Genomic DNA, 23,810 nt, shown 5'->3' on the forward strand with positions numbered 1-23,810 from the left:
GTAACTAATTTAAGAGTGAACCCTAGAGGCCTACGTCCTAATCATTTATGGCAAATGGATGTTACTCATGTTACAGAATTTGACAAGTTAGAATACATATGCATGGCAGTTGATAAGTATTCAGGCTTTTTTGATGGCTAACACACAAACTGAAAAAGTCACTAAGCATGTGATAAGTCACTGTTTAAAATGCTTTGCTTACATGGGAGTTCCAAAAGTGATAAAGAACAGACAATAGGTCTGGATATTCTAATAAGGCATTCAGCTATTTTGTACTCAATAGAAAATTGATCACAACAGGTATTCCTTATAATCCTCAAGGAATTTTAGAGCATGCTCAAAGCTCCTTAAAAATACAACTTCTAAACTTCTATACCTGTGGAAATGGAATGCCTTATTCCATGTTGCCTACAAACTGGACAGGGTTATGTGTATAGCCACCCTTCTCCCAGATGTAGAGTTTATTCCAGGAAGTGAGCCCTAGCATAGATTATCTTATTCGTAGACATGAGAGAGCCATCTAATTCATCCCCCTGTTAGTGGGACTTGGAGTATTGGGGGCCTTAGCTACCAGCTCTACAGGCATGGAAGTAGCTATTCAGACATACTCCACAATGAACCTTAGTCACATGCCGCCTGTAAAAATGACTATAAAATCACCTTTGTCTCCACATGATGCATTAAATCATGCACTCTTCATTTTCATTTTTTAAAATGTGGATGCCAGTAAACAATCTACTGCAGACAGATTCTGGCATGATGGAACTCGAGTGACTTTTGCTCTGGTCAGATAAAAACATCCATATACTAGACAGTGGAAAAGACCCAATTTGGGGTGGAGGGAATGTTTGTGTTTTCTTACAGGAAAAGAACAAAGCTTGGTGGCTGCCAAAACATTTGGTGAGATGCATGAAGCAAAAAGAAAACCGGAGGCTGGGCTGGACTGACAGCCTCCAAAACAATACAGAGAAACCCTGTCTCGTAAAACCAAAAAAAAAAAAAAAAAAAGGAAGAAAGAAAGAAAGAAAACCGGACCTGAAACCATGGAAAGCTGCCCAAGCCAGTTCCAGAGAAACATGCTAAACCAGTGTCCCTGACTCTGCATCTCTCCATAGCCCCCTCCCTGGCCCAGTTTCCAAATTCCCTCAACCCATTTCCACCTCTGTTACCTCACTCTCTGCCCCATACTAACTCCATTTATCTGATCCGAGAAGAGTGGGCCTGTCAGGATATCCTTACCACCTGCATCTACTCACCACTCCTAAATTCTACCCCTATGTTTTACATTTTAGTTAAATTAGTTCCCCGCCTTAACTATTATTCTAAACAAGATGTGCTTTTGGGGCTGGGAGCCATAGGAGCAGGCACTAGGATTTCATTCCTTGTGCTCTCAAACAGCCATTACTCAGAGCTCCAAATCTCTGTAGATAATGACATCCATAGTTTACAAAAGGAAGGAAACATCGAGAACAGGAACTAGGCTGGTTCCAAAATTGGCTCTCAGCCTCACCCTTGCTCACCACCCTACCCCCTTCCATTTTAGGATGCCTTGCTGGCTTTTTAATGTTGCTCACATTTGGCCCTTGAGCCAGCAAGAGGTTAACTGACTTTATCCGCCAACAGATCGACTGCCTGACAGCAAAGCCTACCCAAACTCACTATCACAGGCTTGACCTCGAGGATCATGGTCACAGTAAGCCTTTAGAAGGTGACAACCCACAATCAAGGGGGCCACTTCCCAGGGAGACCTCCTTCTGCTATTGACAAAATTAAAATATCTCCCACCGAGGTGCACCCTGCGAGTGCAGTGAAGAAGCCGCCAAAGGTGCCTATCCTGGGCTTCATGGGGTATACCTGGTTGCATGAAGGTCGATGTCATAAAAACCCTTCCCTCCATGAAAGGACATCCTGATGGGCCTAAGCAAGCTTGCCTGCAAAGGCTGGGTCAGCATGCTCCAGGATATATGTCACATAACCATCCAGGAGGACCAGGATCCCTGCTTCCACTCATGGTGAGATAGTGTCAATATCTTACCTTCTTACTTGGGAAAAAGGGGGAGGAATTGTGGGGAGCAATTATTGTTATTTAGAACCTCTTGTAAATATTGTCAGTCTTTTTTAAGAATAGTCCATTGCCTCCCCAGCTTCCTAATTAATAGAACTTGGGCTCACAGGAAATAGCTGATGGCAAAAAGGAAACATTCCACAATTAGATCACTTAACCCCCTCCCTCTGCGACCCTTTAACCTCACCAACACCTGTTACCTGCTCACCTTCAGTGGCCTGGTTACTAGGCATCGACCCCTCCCTCACTGTCCCGCATTCCTCTGCCCCATCCCCCTACCCCATTACCCCTATATAAGCCTAACAAAACTCTAATTAAACGCAGCTGGATCAGCCATGTTGTCTTGCTGCCACCTTCTCTTGTCTCTTGTCCCGTCATTCCAGGTTCCCGTGGCTCAACCCCAGTTGTGCCCTGCTGGACAGGGCAGACAATGGATATTTGCAGATGGCCAGTGACTAGGATTACAAAGAATAAAGAAGGATGAACACGCAAGATAAACGTTGTAAGATCTGTGTTTGGTGGCAGAAAACTGAGTTTCTAGCTAACTTTCTGGGGCCAGGAGGTGGCTTTAATTTAGAGCCTTGGTTCTCATAATAACATGAGACCCCTGTGGGGGTTTCATATTCAATATCTTGTATATTGGATGCTTAAATTACAGTTCATAACAGTAGTAAAATTACAGTTTGAAGAAGCGATGAAATAATTTTATGGTTGGGGGTCACCACAACATGAGGACCCTTTGGCTGCATAAAAGGGTCGCAGCATTAGGATGGATGAGAGCCACTGCTCTGGAGAGGAAAGGGGCTCCCTTTTAAAGGGTATTTAAAGTTACCCTCATGGATGGCAGCCTTTTCTAAAGACTGGCTATAGAAAAACATGTCCAAGTATGGAATTATAAAATGTGTTTGTCCCCTCATCTTGAAAGGATAAGGCCATGACTCCTGATTGTCTTGTGACTAACCTCACAGTATATAAGCAATGCGAATGTTGTTGCTGTTGGGGTCGTATAATATTTTGGAAATATATTCCACCGGGCCATGAGTTCTGAGAGCTCAGAACTTATATTGTCTTTTAGATGTTGGTTGATAGCCATTGAGTGGCCTATTCTAAATAAGAATAGCTTTGTCTACACCCACCCTGAAGGCTAGTGAGACATGCTGGTGTGGAGTGCCTGAGGGCTTGAGTACCTGCTGTAAAGGAGTGTCTCTAGGATTTAGGGAAATATTTGCTATCATGATAATAGATGTCTTCTGCCATTCCCCGCCCCCCCCACTTTTGAATGGTTACTTAAGATGATAGAACAATAAACCATGGCCTTCAGTACTAACGAGAACCCTCCTGATATGACCAGATGTCTGTCTTGTCTTTAATGCCGTTGGAAAGTTAGCTTGGCCCGCATCCACACTCCTTCACTCAGGGTCGGACCCAGGGTTGTTTCATTGGTTCTGATTGCAGCCCCAAAGACATCAGTCTATAATAAATGGTCCCCGCAATGTGGGGCCAATACAGACGGGACCTGACAGTTGCTTAGTTACAGAGGGAAAACCTCTTACTTTTAAAACATTTTGGGTGGCTAAAGACATGACTCAGGTTAATAGCAATTCCTTATCTTATAGAAGACCGAGATTTAGTTTCCAGCACCTCCCATAGCAGCTAATAGCTGTCCCTAACTCCAGTTCTGGGGATCCAGACCCACTCCAGACTTCCACCTGCACCAGGTGTGCATACAGTGCACACATATCCATGCAAGCTAAATACCCATACACATAAAAAATAAAAACAATGCATCTTCAAAATATCTTAAACCTTAATCAAGCAAAGTATCTTTCCATTTCTATTATTTATTTATTTTTAAAAATCTATTTGTATAGACAAGGTTTCATGTGCCTCAAACTGGCCAGGACCTCCATATGTAGCTGAGAATGACCTTGAACTTTTACCCTCCTGTCTCCATTTACTAGGTGCTGGGATTACAGGCATAAGCCACCATGGCTGAATGGTTTGCTTGTTTGTTCTTTTTAATTTTGTCTTTTAGGATAGGAGATTTCACTATTGTTCTTAGATAATTTCCGTGTCTCAGCCTCCCAGTATCTGGGACACCACGTCTCACCAAAAAAATCTCATTTACATCTTTCTTACGGGATTTAAAAAGCAGGAATAACTCCCTTCCCACAAAGTGAGGACCCAGCTGAGTCTGTAGAAGGTCTAGAGCAGTGTCTATGGAAGACCTCAGCTTCCTAGAAAGAGCTTAGGTAAGCGGTTGGGGAGAGGAATCCTGGGGAGATTTTCCCTGTAAGTCTCTGCAAAGTAGGGACTACATCTTCCCTGCCTAACCTAAGAGGAGAGTTGGTCTGATGGCGGTGCTTTCCATGGTGATCTGCTAATGTTGCACAGTCCAGATTGCACTGCAAGGGAACTTCTTAACCTTTTTGGATAGTTTACATCAAAGACACTTTAGGAAAATCTAGTGGTGGCTGCCTACTACCCTGAAAACTGGGTTTATAGTCCTTAGTGAGTTTTTTTTTTAATGACGTGGCTTTTCAGCACCCTTCCAGAGATGTGAGCATGCAAATCACATGGCCAAGCTTCATTATTATAGCAGATGTATCTCAGAAAACTGAGGACGCATAAATTAATTTGCTAGCATCCCAAACCATGTGCTGAAGGGACAGCATCCACCCTATCTCCTCTTGTCTCTGTCCAGGAAGGAGGATGTCTATCGGTTCATTCATTCATTCGACATGTGTTGAGCATTTTCTGTGTGCAAGGACTCTGCTCTGCTAGAGACACAAGGATTGAAGACTGAAGGATCCCTTCCCCAAAGGCAGAGAAAGCGGATGGCTGCAGTAGGATGATCAGAAGTAGGCAAGTCAATTAGGGTCATCGTTCAGAAAGTGATACTGGGTGGTATAGGAACAGAGTGGAGGATATATCTTGACTTGTCTTGACTCCTCCAGGAAAAAAAAGGGAACTGGTCAGCTGAAGGAAGGAGAATCAGCTGCTTTTGATAGGTGAAGAATGTGCCAAAGATCCTGAGCTGTTCAAGCGGAGGCAGATCCAAGTGACCATTCCTGAGATCTGCATTCCTCCTCCCCAAGTCACTTACAGCCAATAACCATCGTACCTAAGAAGGACCTGCGAGCAGAGTTTTAAGTCAAACTCTTCAACCCCAACTCCTATGTCATTAGCGTCTATGTAGAAACCCCTGAGAGGCCACTCAAAATGGCCTTTACACACCAGAAGCTTGATAGGCAGGCAGAGGGAGTGGTGAAGTATCAAACATTTCGAGTGCCTCCCATCCTTACTGGACTCAATAGCTCCAATGAGTTTCTTTTCTCCTCAATTAAGTGTTAGTACAGAGCTAAAACTGACTTCCCAGATGAGGTTTATGTCATCAGAGGAAACAAATGTGTTCTCTAGGTTCTCCTTGACCATATCCACCCTGAGAATTTGAGTTTGATAATGTCAAGAGTCTTGCCACTGCAGTCACTACTATATTTCTACCCATTCACAGCAGTGTCTGCCTCTAAGAGACACACAGTGACTATTTTGTGGATGGATGAATTCACGGATAAATGAGCAACTGTGAATGTTAGTAAGTAAACACTGTTTTATTTATAATTACAGAAGGAAAGAATGTTTTACTCAATCTCGCCCACTGAAAATATACTTAAGTTCGAACAGCCGTTCAATTACATCGAGTAATTGCCCATTGCTGGATTAGTGATGCAATCCAATTCCTTGAAAAATAAGCTTGTGTTATCAAGTCAGAATTTCATTGGTCATTAAGTGGTGACCCAGCAGCTTTCTCTCTGACAACAGTGAAGGTCATCTCTGAAGTCAGCAAGCATGACTCATCTTTTCATTTCTAAGGACCGTTCCTTGCAGCTCCAGTATGACATCTGCTTAAAAGATGAAGCCAGCCCTATCCCAAATAAAGGCATCCGGACAGCCCTTCAGGGATGAATGTTTTATTGGAATACAGGCACTTGACAGAGTAAATACATGGTTACAAAGTGTTTTTAGTTTACTTGCTTTATATAATGAATGCAAAAAAATAAAACAGTGTAGAATTCTTTTTCACTAAGTCTCAGACTTGAGAAAGCAAATCCATAGTTGTGTGTGGCTATGGTACAGATGGCGCATGGCCTGCATTCTCACATAGTGGAACTATTTTATGGTTTAAGATTTTGAGTCAATAATGTACTGAAGACTATGTAGCTCACATAGCTCCCCCAACACACTTTTGGGTTAAAGTAGGACCTCCAGCCTGCTAGGACCTCCAGTCCTCTAGCTGAAACCATACCCCCAGGCCACATTTTACAAACAAGTTAAAGTCACTTTTGTCTCAGAGAACTGTAAAATTCTTTGAAGTCACTGACTTTAATCTGAAGAATTACAATGGCAAACATGAGGATCTGTATAATAATAATAAAACCTACAGATTTTATAGGCCAAACATAATGATGTGCCCTTCTTTGCACTCAACCTCTTTGAAAACGACAACTGGAATATGACTTGGTAATCTCCAAGGGGTGTGTGTGTGTGGTTCCTGCATGATTCCATACACTGGGCCAAGTTACACAGGACAAAATAACAAGTCATTTTTTTCCCAAGGAAAATCTCTTTCTTTGTGAAAGGTCAGTAAGTAGCATAACTGGTTTTAAAGTCCTGGAGTTTGGGCCAAGAACCAGGAGTCTTTAACAGCTTTGCCGAAGACAGAAGTTGCCCATTCAGATCCCCAGCACCTTGCTTCACCATGGACACAACAGGACACAGGTAAATTTATGAGAAGCTAGACAAGCTTTTGACACGTCACCACACACACACCCCATGCACAGTGGCCTCCTCATCCATCATCCAGTGTAACAGCTGCCTTGCCTAGTTTGGAGAACTCGGCTGTGTGAAACACGCATGGAAGGGTTCTTGGAGTTTTCTAAAATGTCTTGCTACTTAGTGCCTATTCCTCTCTGGCCTTCCTGATCGGCACTGGTTCTCATCTGCTAATTCGTGGAGTTCTTGCCATTTGCTCTAGTTGCTTCACTGGCGATAGGTCTTAGTCTTCTGCTAGAGCACACTTGATATTTGCTATCTTTGTATGTAGTTACGTATCAAGTTTAAATCTTTTCATTCCACTAGAAGGGGAACTGTAGTGAGAGATCCACCCAGCCGCATCTGTGGCGCTGACCACAGGTGCGTACATGAGCAGGTATTTGGTCTGGGGTCCCGGACAAGCTCCCTCTCTCTTGGTTCCGGCCAGGTCACGGAAAGCAGCCTGGGTGTGGATCCTTGGAACTGGAACTTGCGGGTCATCGGTTCCTTTTGTAAGTGACTTCTCCCCAAATTAACCTACATTTAACCAAGTCCCATGTATCTTAATCTGTGCTTCTACACTCTCATTTACACATAGTTTCTCATGGGGTGAGCAAAAGGAGAGAAGATGAGCGTTCTGGAGTGGGGTTGGCATGAGCTGGGACTCTGTGATAGCCGTGGCTCTCCGAGAAAGAAGGGCAATGTTTGTGGGGCTAGACAGTTTTCTGGCTCCCTGCCTTACCAGGCAGTGCTGCTGGCCATTTGGCCACCTGCCCCTTCAGCGTTGGACTTTATTTATGGGAAGATTCAACAAGGTCAGAAAGTTAATTAAAAACCTCTCCCTGTCTAAAAGCAAGTCCCAAATAGGCCTGCACAGTAGTGTGCCAGGTGTTTAGTTCCCACATTTCCACAGCGGCATAAAACTTGTCAGTCTTTGTGCTGGGTCGTGGATTGCTAAAGTTACTTGGCATGCAGAAAGCCATTATTCAAGGCTGTGGGTTTCCAGCAGAAAGAACAAATGATGACTAATCCCTCGTTTCAGTCCTTGAAAGTCCTTGAAGAAAGGAGGTTGTGGAAAAGATAGGGAGTAAACACAATTTTGGTACAGCATGCTGGAGGCCAGGAGTAAGGTAAACAGGGACCACCGAGAGACAGGCTTCCTTACTTAATGGTAGGACACAAGCATTCTAAGAGAAGGTGAAATGATTCACATGAGACCATGCTGATGTGATTATTGCTCATCCTTTATGACTTAGAAATCCTTTGTGGGAGGCGTGGGAAGGGAAGTGACTGGATTCCTGCTAAGTCCTCTGAAGGAGAGGCTTGATGGGACGAGTGAAAACAAACTCTGAGGACAAAGTGTGAGGTCCTGATGTAAAAATGTGAAAGGAAGTGTCGGGCAGCCCAGGACTGCAATGTTCAGGAAACATTCAGATTTTTCTGAAACACAGTAAGATACGCCTTTTGGACCCATTGAAGTTGAGTCCATTCATCTCTTATACTAACTGTTACGGGTTGCAATCTATGTTAAAGGTGAATTCCTTTCTGTTTCCTTCAGAAAGTGAGAACAGTGGTCTTTCCATTATGGTATCCCCAGGCTTGCTACCTGTTAGGGTACCTAAGAAACTATTTGCTGAATGACCAAACCATTTCTACTTTTGGTGATATCTTGGGAATGACAGAAACTTGAATGATTTCACTCATTTCTTTGTTCACTCATGCATTCACTTGTTCCCTTCTGAGAATAAACCTGGACTGTGTAAATAGAGAGAGTGAAAGCTGTCATGGTTTGAAACTTAAAGTTGGAAAAAAATTCTTTCCTTCTAGACTAAATTCTCATGAGCCCTTTAATTTATATGAAGCAAAAACACCTGATCTTTAGTTATTACTGTGTCTAGCAGAGCATGTACTAGCCGTTCAAATAATGTCTGTGTAATTGGGAGGTTTTGAGCTAGAAAATTTAGCTGAGCACTTTGCACAACCAATGAAATCTCTTGCCCCACCTGAATTTCCTCAAAAAGTGATTAACTAAGACAAATCAACAAAATTAACCAACAAGGAATTGATAGCAGGATTAGGAGCAGGGCCCTAGATAGTCCACAGACCTTCCACCTTGGAATTTTCCTCTGCATCGCCTGAGATCTGCCAGCCATGACTTCACAGGGCACGGGTGCCTAGTGCTCATGACTCTCTCTTTCTTGTGGCCTGGCAATGGACAAATGCCACTTGAGGGCAGTGAAGCAGGTGGCAAGGCACTCTTGCTAAAAATACCTTAACGTGCAACCATCTGTACCACAGTTCAGTGCAGAGAATACGGAGGGCCAGCCCCGGCTCCTTAAGTGTGTGCTGTAGTACTGCTTCCTCTCTGGAGCCCTTTACTGCTTTTTACCCCAATACTCCTGCTCTCCCATCATTTCTAGTAAGATGCTAAAGCAACCATTCTCAGGGAGCGGTCCAGTTCCCCAAAGTCGACCTGAATCTTCACACCCTGTATACATTTCATTCAGATTAAGGAAATTTTATAAATTTTATAGCAACCCACATGCAATCCCCTATGGACACCCATAACTAACCTCTTTGACCAACAGCTTTAAAAGAAAAACTCTGGCCAGATTGTTTCTACTACTCCTCTGAGGGCTGTTCAGGGGAGTTCCCATCATTATCAAGCATCTCTGGGATGCTGGCACCTGGGGCGTCCTCTACCACCCACTGGCACAGGTGCACGTGAGCGGCATTGACTTGCTCAGTATCCACAGCAAGGGCTGGGCTATCATTCCCTCCCAGCACTTCTGGATTCTCAGAAACCTGGGGCATCTCATTCTTCTCCATAGAACAGACGGGATAAGAACTTAACATGGCATCTTCTTGCAGTGTGACCGCCACGGCCTCGCTGTCTACGTGGGTGGTGTCCTGTGTGGAAACCATGGCTGGGGGCACCTCCTCAGTGGGCTCTGGAGCCTCGGATGGCTCCTCTATGGGACTTAGACAGCCTGTGTCCTCAGTGGGTCCCCCACCAGTGGACTGAGAGGGAGTGCTAGCTTCTGGCAATGTCCCCAAGTCTACTCCAGAAGCCTCTACTTCCAGAGGGGTAGGCTGGCCCCCCATCTCGCTGACTTCACTTTCTTCAGCGTTGTCCTGCTGGATGGCAGCTGAATGGCTGGCTTCTGGGTAGATCTTGTCTTCTTCTTTTTCATTTTCTTGGGGAACAGGTGTCTCCTCGTGTGTATTGTTTTCAGTCACTGGGGTAGACTCCACGGACACTGTCACAGTCAACAGTTCTTTCAGCTCCTTCAAGGACCCTGGAGTGGTGATGGACTCTGGCTCTTCACGGGTGGGCTCTTCGTCTTTAAGGGTCTCGCCACCTTCCACCTCTGGCAAGCGTGAGCTGAGGGGTCCTGCCGTATCCTCTGCAGTGAGAGGACTCCCCGCAGAGCTGTCCACACTCGACACAGTCACCTGCCCATCCCCACCTGAAGGAGGACTGGACCCAGGGACGGAAGAACTTTCTTCTCTGGCCGGTGAGCTGGGTACCCCAGGCTGCTGTTTCTTTTCCTCTGGCTCCTGGAACACTTCATTATCTGGAGCCCCTGGGAGAATGGCAGACACTCTTCTGGCTGGGCTGGCCTGGTTTGACCCCACAGAGGTTTTGAGATCTGTCAGGCTGGATACACTTTCGCTGGGCAAGGCCATGTTGTCTTCAAATAAGTTGTGTTTCTTCAAGATAGCTGCCTCCGTGATCACTGAGAGAGACCGGAAAACAAGACATGGCATCAGTACTCCATCAAGCAAACCTGGAATTTTCTGATTTTACTCGGAAGCCAATCATTCCTACAGGCTCCTCTGGCTCTCCAATTCTTCAGTTTCAAGACCCAGCTTAGGAATGACCTCTTGCAGGTAGCCTTTCCTGATTATCAATGCCTGCAAACTTTCCAGACTCTGAGTCCTGATAGTGCCCATTCACAAATTTCTTCAGTCAAGAAACCCTTGCTAGGCATCTAATCTGAGGCTAGCATCCATTCAGAGGAGAATAAAAGGAAGTGTTGGCGGCGCACGCCTTTAATCCCAGCACTTGGGAAGCAGAAGCAGGTGGATCTCTGTGAGTTCGAGACCAGCCTGGTCTACTGAGCGAGTTCTAGGACCGCCTCCAAAACAATACAGAGAAACCCTGTCTCAAAAAACAAACAAACAAACAAAGAAAACAAAAAGAAAAAGAAAAAAAGAAAGTGTTGGCTTTCAAAGCGCTCAAAGTCTATAAGAGTATCATATACATTGGTGTCACTCAAAGTCTATAAGAGTATCATATACATTGGTGTCACTCAAAGTCTACAAGAGTATCATATACATCGGTGTCACCGGGATGCTTAACCCCACTATGACGGGGCAGGCTTTCCACTTTCTTGTTTTGTCTGACAGCCTGGTCCTGATTGCATATGGGTATTCAGGGCTAAGCATGCCGCTTGTTTGGCCTGGAGTGTTCACAGCTCGTGAAGAGGGTGTCACTATGGCAGAGACAGAAAGGCTAAGGGCAGTGAGCAAGATTTTGTCAGCAGCCAGCACTAGTGTGTCATGTGACAGATGACATCTTACAGCATGTCTGAGGCAGAGGGGAGGTTGCAGAGGAGAGGAATCTCCTTCCAACTTACTTAGACATGTCTGTGGCAGGCTGTCCATGACCTCTGTGCAGATGCCATGTCAACACCTTGACCTTCCTCATCTGGGACCCCCTGTGATTAGCTACTGGGACCTGAGGTTAGTGCTGGCCCATTTCTTTCTTTGGAGGAGGTGATTTAGTAATCAACACTAAATCAGTTTCACTCCTACAGACGGATGGTAGCCTCCTCCAAAGTATTTTCAACATATTTCCATTCATACTGTAATCCTAAACAGGGCCCCACGACACAGCACAGTGAGTGCCAGACTCCTAGCGAGGGTCTCAGGGTGACATGCCGTTGTCCCTTATCTCTGTCTGACTGGGTGGAGGGAAGGAATGGGCTGAGGGGCAAGTGTCGGGCCCCGCTGCTGGAGTCACCTCTGTTTGCCTATGAAAGCCCTTTGCTGTTCTGACACATAGTGGCAAAGGCAGATCTGCAGGACGGACCCTCAGTTCAGCCCCCACTAAGCTTTGGTTTCTTTCCTCTTCATTGATCAAGTCTGAGCTCTCATCCCGCAGGGTCCATGCTTGCATTGAAAGAGGACTATCATGGCCACATGGTGCACAGCTCGTGAACACACAGCAAGGTTGGTCCTGCCTGCCTGCCTGCCCTCTCTTTGCTGTCTCCCCTGCACCCCAAAATCGGATGTAGCTCTTCCTCACCTGACCTTATAGCCTCCAAGAGTTCTGTTTCAGGCGCACTTCCCATTATGGAGCGCTCCCTCCGGGCAGGGCAAGCCGTCCTTACCTTTCAGGGTTTCGTCAAGGAGGATCTGATACAAGATCTCTTCGTAGACGTTCTCGACATGGATCATATTGGTGTGATCTGCGAAGATGAACTGCTCATACTTCTGAAGCTCCTGGAGAGAGACAGATAAAAGGATGAAGAAGAAAAGATACGATGTCAGAGGAATGCAACGCAAAGCTACATTGAAATCCCACCTCACGTGAGCAGAATGGCAAAAACAACAAGATAAACCATAACAACGACAACAAATGCTGGTGAGGATGTGGAGAGAAAGGGAGCCTTTACACATGGCTGGTAGACATGGAGTTAGCTGAGGCATTGTTTACGTTGTGTGGACCTTCCTGGGAAAACTTAAATTAGAACTACTGATGATCCCGCTACCACCATTGCAGCTATACCTGAAGGAAGCTGCTCTTCGTAGCCAAGATATGGAACGGTCTACAAGCCCATCAACAGATGAATGAATAAAGAAACCGTGGTATGTACACAGTAAATGAAAGTATGTCACATGCAGGAAAATGGATCAAACGGAGATAACTGAAATCATCCAGACCCAGAAAGACAAGCAGCACCTATTTTCTCTCACATGCACAATCTAGATTTAGGAAAAATTTAAAAAGACATAAAGGCAGAAGGAAGAATATCAGGAAGAAGATTGGCAGGAGAGAAGAGTGGGGACAAGAGAGGGCGATGGGGTGAGAATAGTCAAAATGCAATCTGTGCACAGATAAAAATAAAAAGAAACCCATTACTTTTGTTGCAATTAATGTAGGATACTGAAAACAAAAGAAAAAAACCCCACAAGATGTCTGCTTTCAAAAGAGATAAGGAAAGAGCAACTCCCACTTAACCCCTCCTCCTAGAAGAGCCTGGAAGGACAGCAGCTGGTGTTATAGGCTAAAGATGCTGAGATGAGGATGCAGCCATGTCTCCCTGTGCCCCCTTGCCTCCTGCTATGTACTAAGCGCTTCACTGCGGTAAGGAGGCACTCACCTTTGGCCATCTGCATCCCTTTTGTGCACTGGGGATGCATCCTGTGCACTTCAAATGGGAAGAGAGCAGAGATTTTTTTTTCAGTCCTCTCAGGGCCCCTGAGGGGTACCATGTCCTCTTTTTCTCTATAGTAACCAATGTTTCCTTCTTCATTTTTTATCTGATGCAAATAGTACTTTACCAAACTAAAAGTTATATGCAGTGAATTGCAGATTTTAAAAGTGTAGCCTGATGACATTAACTATAATAAATATATACATGTGACCATAACCCAGGTCCCCTTCCAGTCCACACCCCTCCAATAGATAAGGTCTGATCTGACGTCTGTCACAGTAGGTTAAGTTTTGCATGTAAATGAAAGCATGTATCGATTTGTGTCTGCTTTTCAGATTTTTCCACATTGCTACATGGGTGAGCAGTGATTTCCTCTTTAGTGATAAACATCATTCACTTTATAGGTAAGTTGGAATTATTCATCCCTACTCATTTGACATTGTCTGTAGTGATATGAATAAGAATGTCCCCAGTGGGTCATATTTTTGAATGCTTAATCACCAAGGAACGGCACCATTTGATAAGAGTTAGGAGGTGTGTACCCTTTTTGGAGGAACTATGTCATGGGGGGGGGTGGGCTTTGAGGTTTCAAATGTCCACACCAGGCCTAGTTTCTCTCTGTCATTGCCTCTGTTCTTGTCTCTCTGTCCCCGTCTCTCTCTGTGCCTGTGGATAAGGATGTAGTTCTCAAACAATTCCTTGGCACTATGCCTGCCTGCATGTTGTCATGCTCCCTGCCTTGATGATAACAGACTAAACCTCTGAAACTGTAAGCAAGCCCCCAATTAAATGCTTTCTCTTATAAGTTGCCTTGGTCATGGGGTCTCTTCACGGCAACAGGGCAATGACTAAGACACTGACTTTATTACTAAGGAACATTTTTGTGTACATTCTGTTCTGTACAGACAACTTAAGAACTTGTTTATTTTAGGTAGATACCTAGAAGTGAGGTTTCTGGATCAGATGTAGACATATATTCAACATTATTAACCCAGAAGTCCTTTTCCAGTTGAGAACCAAGGAGTCTGTCTTCCTCTTCAACTGGAACTGACAATCTCCAATTCCAAGACAGTTCAGACATGATGCAAAATCCCTTGACTTTCCCAGCCTCCCAAAGGCTTCCAGATGCCTTGTTACCAGCATGAAAACCATAAATGCCACTGATTATATGACAGAGATGAATTCAGCTATCCAGGCACATGGCAGTACTGGAGGGAGGCTCTTAAGAACAAGGATTGGCAAGGGGAGTTGATGCCTTTTGGTCTGATGGCCAGCATTTGTAGCAGGCAGCAGGGAACTACCGCATCCAGAGAGTGCTAAGACATGGGGTGTGGCCCAGGTTATGTGGTCCCACCAATGGATGGCAATAGGGCCAATTTATGTCCACTGAGAAGAAAGGTGAGAGAATCAGGAGACAATTGGCTTCAGTGATCTCTAGATGCTGTAATAGACAAGAACCATGAAGATGTGGAAGGGGCATTGCCCAGGAAAAGATACTGCCCATGGGAGCCTGGGTAAGGAGGGCACCGCTCTGGGCCGGTCTTTACTTCTGTTATATGAGGGGTGCAAGCTCAGGCCTCAACACCCTTTGCTCCTCACTCCCCTGTGAAAGCAACACTCTGGGGAATCCCCTGAATGGCCCGAGCCCAGCTAGGCATGTGGCTTCCCTGTGCAGACACTGTTGTGTTGCTCACATGGCATCTTGTGTGCCTGCCATCTGCCTCTCTACTGTGAACTCTAGGACAGCAGGGACTGTAACCTGGATCGTGTTTTATATCTGGATCATGTTTGACACATCTTTGAGGTGTGTTTGCTGCATAAATAGAAAACATTTTCATCCAACTGAATAATTCTATGGGAAGGGCAACGGAGGAACACTTGCTGGGATATCTCTAATTTTACAAAGCACGTCTTCCATGATGAGACAATTGAACTGGGTCAGATGCTTAATTTTCTGGATCAACTAAAATGAAATCCTGATATCAGGACTTGGAGGGTAGTTAAGAAACTGAAATGCTACCATGGGCAATTCTACTGCATAGCTAGGGTAGAGTGGAATGTCACAGATCTAGGAAATTGCTACCGAAAGAACTAAGAAAAACTCACTTTAGGAAAATAAAGGCTACCATGAAGCAGATAGCCCTCTAACATATCTGCCTATAAACCTGGGGTTCCAAAAGCTCTGACACTGACACAATGTCCTTTACCACCAAAAACTCAGGGTCCGGGCTCTTTTGAAAGCAGCCTGTCTCCACTAACAATGGCAGGAGCCGTGGCTGGAGGGAATGACTCATTGACTAAAGCATCACTTTTGCCTATATCTGGATCCCTGTCACCCACATAAAAGCAGGGGGAGGGGGATGGTCATTAGACTGCCTGTAAACCCAGTGCTCAGGAAGCAGAGACAGGGTCCCTAGGCCAAGTTGTCTGGGTGGACTAGCGGATTGGCAAGCTCCAGGTTCAATGAGATGGAGGAAGACATCCTGCATGCTAAGAAACAGAGGGCATAGGAGGAAGGGATGCCCTCCTCCCTCCCCCTCACAGAGAAGGTAGTGGTAAGGTAGGCCTCCATGCTTCCCTTGGGAGTGAAAACACATTTTAAGCACATCTCTGTGTGAAGACACACTCTGCGGTAGATTAGTAATCCCTCAGGCTACTATGCTCCATCACGCACAGCCAAGGGACACTCAGACCAATTCCTTTCTCCTTTGGTTTTCTCAGATCTTTTCATTCCAAGAAATGACTCCAGGAAGAAATGCAAGATTGAATATGCCAATGACTATCTGAGACAAACAGCATTTATAGAATATGAAAACACCCAGAGGAAATTCCGCTGTATAATAACCCATACAAAGGATTTTAATGTTCAGTGCTTGGAGACTCTCCAAACTGTCAAAAAGACATTTGAAAATTCTATGATGCTCTTTCTTATTGACTCCAAGGGGGAATGGGCCTTGAAAATGGCCAGACTCCTAAGTAATTTTTTTTGAATGCAGGAACAGTCATAGTAATAGTTGTAGGAGCCCCATGTTGTTCCTCACAATCATGGCTGCCCTGCTTCCCCATGCTCATACCTCACAATCATGGCTGCCCTACAACCCCATCTCCTTCCTCACAATCATGGCTGTCCTGCAGCCCCATGTTCACAAGAGCTTACATCAGAGATTTCAGTAAACTACAGATACAGAAGGTAGGAGAGCAAATGAACTTAAGATCTTTCCTGGGTGTCGTAGCCAACTTTCAGATCACTTGCTAGTGATCTGACAATAAGTGGGAGAAGGTCTCATCTCCTTTGGCAATCCATGTCAGCCTTTAGAGCTTGGCTCAAGTCCAGTCGTTAGCCCCTGTAGTTTAGGAGTCACAAATCCTGAGCTGCGTGTGTGCATGGGTGCCTGCGTGTGTAAGTGTATGAAACACAGACTTTATATATTTATGCGTCATCTCTGGCTGCTCTTGCACTACACAGCAGTGCCCAGTGTGTGCAACAGAAGTGCCCACGAAGCCTAAAACATCTGCCAGACCATGCACAAAGAAATCACCAGCCCTCTGGTTTAGTCTAGCATTTGCCAGTGCAGGAGTGCAAACTAAAACTTGAGTCAACAAGAGCAGGCTGCTGGGAGCAGCCCATTTCCTTACCGGTTTGCATGTGGCCGCCAGTGCCTTCTGCACGGTGGGCAGTGTGATTTGAATCAATGCCTCCTGGAAGATCTTCTTCCGGATGGTGCTGCTGTCATAATCGTATTGCTGCGAACACAGAGACTCAGGTTAAGGAGCACAGTTTCAATCTGTTACTTTCACTTAAACAGTAAAACAATACACCCATCCAGTCATCTCCCATCTTCAGCCCCCACTGATTTCTGAGACTCTCATAAGTTTAGGGTCTCAGAGCTCTCTTTCTGGAACTCTTGCACAAACTGGGTCTGGGCTGTGCAGTCATGATCCATTTCACCCACCCCTTTGACAAATAAGGAAACTGAGGCAAGATCAAAACAAAGAAGTGATGTTATGTAAAGATTCGGCTCAAACTAAAGAGTGAGTTTGTGTTTCACTACTCCTAGCTGGGTACACACAGGGACATCATGGATATCAATTATTCTTGTCCTGCAAGCAGGCTGGGTGACTTATAATAAAGTCCACAAGGGGAGAGAGGCTGTGGCTTAAAGCTCCATCAACAATGAACATCCCAAACTGGAATCTACGTTGCCGAGCTGAGTGGTTACAATAGAAACAGGCCCACAGGGACTAAAACATCTACCTGACACTTACAAAAGAGTTCACCCGCTGCTCTCTGTTTTAGTCTAGTGCTTGGAAGTCCGGGAGGGCAAAAGAACACATTCAAACTTAAGAGTCAGCAAGAGCAGGCTCATGGGAGCAGCCCATTTCCATCCTGGTTTGCGTGTGGATACCGGGCCTTGTGCACAGGCACTCAAGAGAATTGCTGTGAGCACGTAAACACAACGGTTTGGCCAAAGCAAAAATGGCTGGAGAGGAGAGCGCTCGCACTACAGATCATAAATGGGAGCAAAATTACACCCCTATCTAGCCAAAGGCCACCAAGTGGAGAAGGCAATGGAGGGAGGTGGGAGAAGCAGAATCACCAGTGCCAGGAGCCTGGATCTAACATCAGCACACACGTTCCTGCAGGCACATTAGTAAGAGCTAGAACCGGCTGTTTGGGGAGGCGAATCTGTTCTGATTTGGAGGGGGCCAAGTACTCGTGGCACCAACTCTGGCAGAAACAGATTTTGTTCTTTCCTTTTGGTTTTGAGTAACAAATACTTTATTGGTAAGTTCAGGGTTTTAACTGCAGCAATACATCCATTTGAAAAGGAGTGTGGTGTTTTGAAAGAAAATGGCCCCCAAAAGGAGTGGCACTATTTGGAGGTGTGGCCTTGTTGGAGTAGGTGCAGTCTTACTGGAGGAAATGTGTCACTGTGAAGGCGGGCTTTGAGGCCTCATTTATGCTCAAGACACTGCCCAGTGTCTCAGACCACTTCCTGTTGCCTGTGAGTCAAGCTGTAAGAGCTCTCTGCTCCTCTCCAGAACCATGTCTGGAGAGGAACAAAAAAGCCAAAAAAAAAAAAAAATGCTTGCAAATTATCAGAAAAGCTGGCCATCTGGGCTGTCACACAGAAATCCAAAATTACTGAAAGGCCAAATCTTGAAGACGATCTGTCCTCTTATTAGTCCATATGATGTAGGTCCCTGCTACCTGGTGTCTACAGAATTCTGTAAGTTGTCACCTTCTATATAACTACTCTCTATATAAACATAAAATATATAACTACTCTCTATATAAACATAAAACTACAGCTTTTACAGCTACCTGATGGACTAGTGGTGAGGATTTTGTCTCCTTCCAAACCAATTGCTCTTTTACAAATGTTTGACTTTCAGATCACTTGAACTTTTCTTTTACAATTACAACGTGGCCTCTCTAAATAAAAGAGAGGCTAAGCCGGACATGGTGAAATGTAGCCAATACTATGTTTGAGTGAGGCAGAAGTGCTGAAACCATCCGTAGCTAGTCTCCTGTCACATAGGTCTGTTCTATAGTTCATCCAACGTTTAGGATGCCTGCAAGGTTTCCAGGGAACCCCGACTCTAGAACACATGTCAAACGGTATGTGACTCATCCACAGCTGTGTATTCCATGGCCCCAAACACCACCGGAAGTTCCTCGCCCAGGACTCAGGTGGGCCTGGTTCACTGGGCAGCGACAATTTAACACCGACTAGAAGGCTGAACGTGAGGTATTCTAAGTTCCTTTCAACTGAAGACTGGGACACCTTTATACTTCCTCTCCTGTCTGCCAAAGCATGTGATGACTGTAGTTGGACCTCTTCCCCTCAGTGCCATTGCTAGTGTGCTATTATCTGTGTTGTGATGATCAACGATGCTTTTCACCTCAACAGTTTGGTTGCCAGAGAGTCTCCTGCCTGAGCGGCACCAAGATGAGTCTGGAACTCTGGGACTTCAGTCTTTTGCTCTAAAACGCTGTTTTCTGCAGAGCCGGAGATAGCAGAAACGAGTGGGCCAGGCGTAACTACAGTTCCAGCTCCAAGCTCGTGGTTCGCTAGCCTGCTGAGCTCGAGTAAGTCAGTTCAGCTTTCAGGAAGCCTGCTTCCTCATCAGCCCTGGGGGTGAAGTCTAATGAGCTCAGAGGAAGTCAAAGGAAATGGTACAGTTCTGGGGTCATTTTCAACAGGCCTGGAGAGATGCTTATGTGGGTGAAAGTGCTTCCTGTCTTTTGAGGACACAAATTCTGTTCCCAGCACCTACATTGGACTCATAACTATCTGTACCTCTAGCTCCAAGGGACTGGATATCCTTGTCTGGCCTCCATGGGAACCCACATACAGGTGGCATACATGCAAACATACATAAATAATAAAAACTAAAAATAGAAATTTTTGGAGTGACATTTTAGGAACAAAAAATCTTAGGAACATGAATTTTTAAAAAGGCTTTAAATAAGTACCAAATACATGTAAGCTCCTATTATCACAAGTTTTATTATGTACATATACCTAAAACTCATTAAAAACCATCTCCTGTGGCAGGTATACTTTCTCTTGGGATGGTTCCTTTGGCTCTAAGTTTGGTTTTTACTTAAAATGTTGACTAATTTAGTGAATTAGTACTTGGAATTCTAGGCTGCAGCTGACCTACTGTCATATACTATGCAATATCTGTCACAGTGTTTGCAGTGGCTAGTCATTATGCATTTGCCAAGTTGTGAAAATAACCCCACAGGTCACTTCTAACTTTAGAGTTGAGGACATGTGGTTCCTGAAGAAGCCACTAGATGGCAGGAGAGGCACAAGAGTCACACTAGGGAAACTGAACAATGGTCATCTGTGCTTAGGAAACAGGGCTGATGGGGTGAAAGGGAGGTCAGAGTATTTCTAGCTGAGGAACAGGAACAGGGGTCACAATCTTGTCAGGCTCTCCCAACAAATGAAGGCAAAGCTCTTACCTTTAAGACACGGAGCTTAACCTTCTCGATGGCAGCTGCTGTTCTGGAAGCCTCTCCTTGGAGATGTGGGGAGAGCAACTGCTCAAATGTGAACACTGCGTTCTCCATGAGCTGTCAGTGAAGCCAACACAGAAGCAGAGCACAGTTAGGGCTGGGAACAGGGACCCTGGCCTAGGCTCCGGCAGGAGGAGATGAACACAGTTCCCCCATGTACAGCTATGGGGGTGACACAGTGCTTATCCTATTCCCTGGGCTGTGAAGCAAAACACCTAGTGGCCACTATGAGTATGAAGAGGGTGGAAAACACTTCTCTCCACACACACACACACACACACACACACACACACACGCATGTCTGTCTGTCGCTGTCTATCTGCATAATGGTTTCCTTTTGTCCCCGCATCTACCCATCATTCTTAGCGGGAAGGAAACCCCAGGACAGAGGGACTCAGAGCCAGGGTCTCCTGTGGTCATTCTCCTCCGTGCTCTGGTGAGCAGACACAGATCACACGAAAAGCTGGGAGAAGGCTCCACATCTAGAAGGACATAAGTCACTCTGCGCCACACACTCCCTCTATCGTCCGGCCCACTGTCCCATAGCCCCCTTGCTCTGAGAGGCTCGTGTCCCGGCTTGGATATGGCATGGAGGCTCACTCCTGTTTTGAACGCTGGGTCCTCGTCGGGTGGCGCTGTGTGGGGAAGTTACTGAATCGGATGCGGGCTTGCTGGAGGAGGAGGGCTGGAGGACTACAGCAAGGCCCCACTTCCAGCTCAGGTCCTCTCTGCTTCCTGGACACCTGCTGCCTGCTCCCCCCTCTTAACTCCACCGTGACCTCTTGCCTTGATGGACTGTCGCTCTCAGTCTGTAAGCCAAAAGGAATCCTTCCTCCCTATGTTGTACCTTTGGGCACTCTGTCACAGCAGTGAGGAAGGACATTAATAGAGCTGAGGGAGAGGCGGGGTCAGGGCTCCCTGGCAGTAGTGGCTGTCACACTGGGGACAGGGCTTTATTGCTCAGGAAAGTGATATAACTCAGATGACTTAGTCTGCAGTTGTGCCTGCGTTTGTTTCTCCAGGACCCAGAATTATCCAAGGGATTGTTTTTATATTGATCCATTTATCCTTTATGTTTTTGTTAAGGCAGGGTTTCATTCAGCCTAGGCTGGCCTTGAATTTGCAATGTAGACAAAGAGGACCTTAACCCCCTGATCTGATTCTCCTGCCTCTACCACCTCAATTCTGGAGTTACAGGTGTAACTCTAGGTATTTGACACCATGGTACATATACAGACAAATGGACATGCACAAACATACATGCAATAAAGTCAATTTTAAAATGAAAAATGAAGTATGAAGTTGTAATGGGTCTCCTTTGCAATGAGGTAGGGAATTCAGTCAGTGTTTCTAGGTCCTGGCTACAGTGGGATAGAAGTACAGGACATTCTCTAAGAATTTCAAATATATTATAAAACACACACACACACACGCACACATACATGAAATCACTAGGGGTGGGGTACCACATCAGTAGTTCTTAAATTTTCCCCATGTGTTTCTAATATGTAGCCAAAGTTTGAAGTCTTGATTCAACCCATCAAATAATTACCAGCTAATGCTACTTTATTTCCCAGATTGTTGTTTTCTGAGGAAAGATGAAGCCAGCTGGAAGGGCAGTGTGTGTCCTCAGTCAACCTGACTCTGGAAACAGACCTCAATTCCCTGAGCTACAGAGCACCCCAGTGCGCTTCTCCTTCTCTCTCTTTTCCTTCTTGCTGCAGCCTCCTCCTCTCCCCCCTCCGTCTCCCCTGGGGTGCGTTTCTCCTTCTCTCTCTTTTCGTTCTTGCTGCAGCCTCCTCCTCTCCCCCCTCCGTCTCCCCCACCTCCTCTCCCTTCAGTACCCTCCTGCTCCCACCTCTTGCATGTAGTTCTGAGTCCTCTGGACCACCAGATCCACATGAGGGAATCTGAAGCGACTCTGGAGATCCAGCAGGCGCTCTGGAAGCAAGGTGACTTTAGTATAACAAGGTTCCATCTTCACAGAATCCAGAGGAAGCTTCGTCAGCTGGTCCAGGCGCTGCATTTTGGTGAAAGAGCAAAAGCAAATGTGCTTAGATTTAGGAATCTTTCCTCGATGTTACAAAATAACAAGACCTACATTTGAAACAATCAAGTGTATGTTATGAGTAAGAATTACTACTTGCACCACTTTCTCGAGACATCGTCTGTTGTCTTCTTTCTTTCTGGGCAGCTCTACTGCTAAGAAGGACACAGAAGAACCAACCAGGCATCAGGAAGACTCAGAGGCACACCCAAGCAGGGGCTCCAGTCTCTAAGTCCTCGGTAGCCTCCAAGTCCCCATTTCCTGAACTCAAGAACCAGCCAGGCAGGCTCTTTGGCAGCCAGGCAGAACTGTTGCTGAGCCCATGAACTCACATAAGATGCTTTAAGGGGTGGAAACTTGTTCCATTTTCTATGCTTAGCTTAAAATGGTTTTAAACTTGAACACTGGAAGCTTAAGATAAATAGGAGAATGGGTGAAGACAGGGAAAAAATGCTGATAATGAAAGCTCTCAAGAGAAGGCAAGTGAGTGTGAATACCATAAGAGACCCTGTCTGACAGGAATTTTCCAAGGGCCCGTTCCATTGTAATTTAAAGGGAAAAAGTATTCACTTTAAGAAGTGAACAATAAATTATAGTTTTCCTTAGTTATGATAAAAGGTAAGCTACATATAATACTTTAGACTCACAGAGATGGGATAGATGATACAATTCTTTCTTTAAATCTTACTACATGTTAATGGACTAAATATTGTAACTATATTCTTATTTGATACCTGTTCTGTTATATATAATTTGACTATATTAAAGTCAAAACATTTCTTTTTATTTAGACAGAAAAGAGGAGATGATGGGGGAAGTCCTTCTGTGTATATGTTTGTCCTATTAGTTGATAAATAAAAGCACTGTTGGCCAATAGGGAAGCAAGTAAGTGGGACTAGGAGTTAAAGAGGATTATGTGAAATGTAGTCAAGAGTAGAGAGTCGCCATGTGATCACAGGAGGAGAGGACACAAGTCTGACGTTCTTGGTAAGATAAGACCTTATAAAAATATATGTTAGGATCAAAGGGATTAAGACTGGGCTGGTTGAACCCCCAGAAACAGCTGACCAGACAAAGGTTAACTCTTGAATCCCAGGCATCAGCCTGGGAATCCAGCATGGGACTGATCAAGACCCCCTGAATCTGGGTGTCAGTGAGGAGGCCTAGGTAATCTATTGAGCCTTGGACAGCAGATCAGTACCCATCCCAAGTATACACACGGTCTCTGGACTCCCATAGAACAATGTGAGGTGCACTCTCACCCTGAACTCTTGGGGAAGGGTCTAGGCCCTGCCCTATATGAAATGACAGACTATGGACACCCCCATGGAGGGCCTCACCCTCCCTGGGGGAATGAGGGGATAACGGGGGGGGGGGATGGGGGGAGGGCACGGGAGGAGGGGAGGG

At 45.4% G+C, this 23,810-nt stretch overlaps 1 protein-coding gene and 1 long non-coding RNA gene across 4 annotated transcripts in view; one reads left to right on the forward strand and one right to left on the reverse strand.

The window, feature by feature from the left end:
• Window positions 1-975: 975 nt before the first annotated feature.
• On the forward strand, window positions 976-23,064 carry LOC110341100. 3 transcript variants are annotated; one of them, XR_005873760.1, is made up of 6 exons: window positions 976-2,012; window positions 2,449-2,567; window positions 4,770-7,389; window positions 13,659-13,727; window positions 19,239-19,417; window positions 22,551-23,064. It is a non-coding gene; the product is annotated as an uncharacterized LOC110341100 (long non-coding RNA). The 3 variants fall into 3 exon arrangements; XR_005873759.1 differs by lacking the exon at window positions 22,551-23,064 and having other exon boundaries at window positions 19,239-19,889; XR_002382990.2 differs by lacking the exons at window positions 19,239-19,417; window positions 22,551-23,064 and adding an exon at window positions 16,045-16,237.
• Window positions 6,021-23,810, reverse strand: part of Niban1 (niban apoptosis regulator 1) — a 145,447-nt gene continuing 127,657 nt past the window's right edge. Inside the window, exons 10-14 of the mRNA XM_005071273.4 lie at window positions 22,215-22,376; window positions 20,303-20,413; window positions 16,960-17,067; window positions 12,277-12,388; window positions 6,021-10,617 (exon numbers count right to left, since the gene is read on the reverse strand). Coding sequence (XP_005071330.1) covers window positions 9,500-10,617; window positions 12,277-12,388; window positions 16,960-17,067; window positions 20,303-20,413; window positions 22,215-22,376 — 1,611 coding nt within the window. The 3' untranslated portion in view covers window positions 6,021-9,499. The remainder of the gene's footprint in view (window positions 10,618-12,276; window positions 12,389-16,959; window positions 17,068-20,302; window positions 20,414-22,214; window positions 22,377-23,810) is intronic.

Source organism: Mesocricetus auratus, unplaced genomic scaffold (assembly GCF_017639785.1).
Source record: "Mesocricetus auratus isolate SY011 unplaced genomic scaffold, BCM_Maur_2.0 Super-Scaffold_100676, whole genome shotgun sequence".
Classification (NCBI taxonomy): Eukaryota; Metazoa; Chordata; class Mammalia; order Rodentia; family Cricetidae; genus Mesocricetus; species Mesocricetus auratus.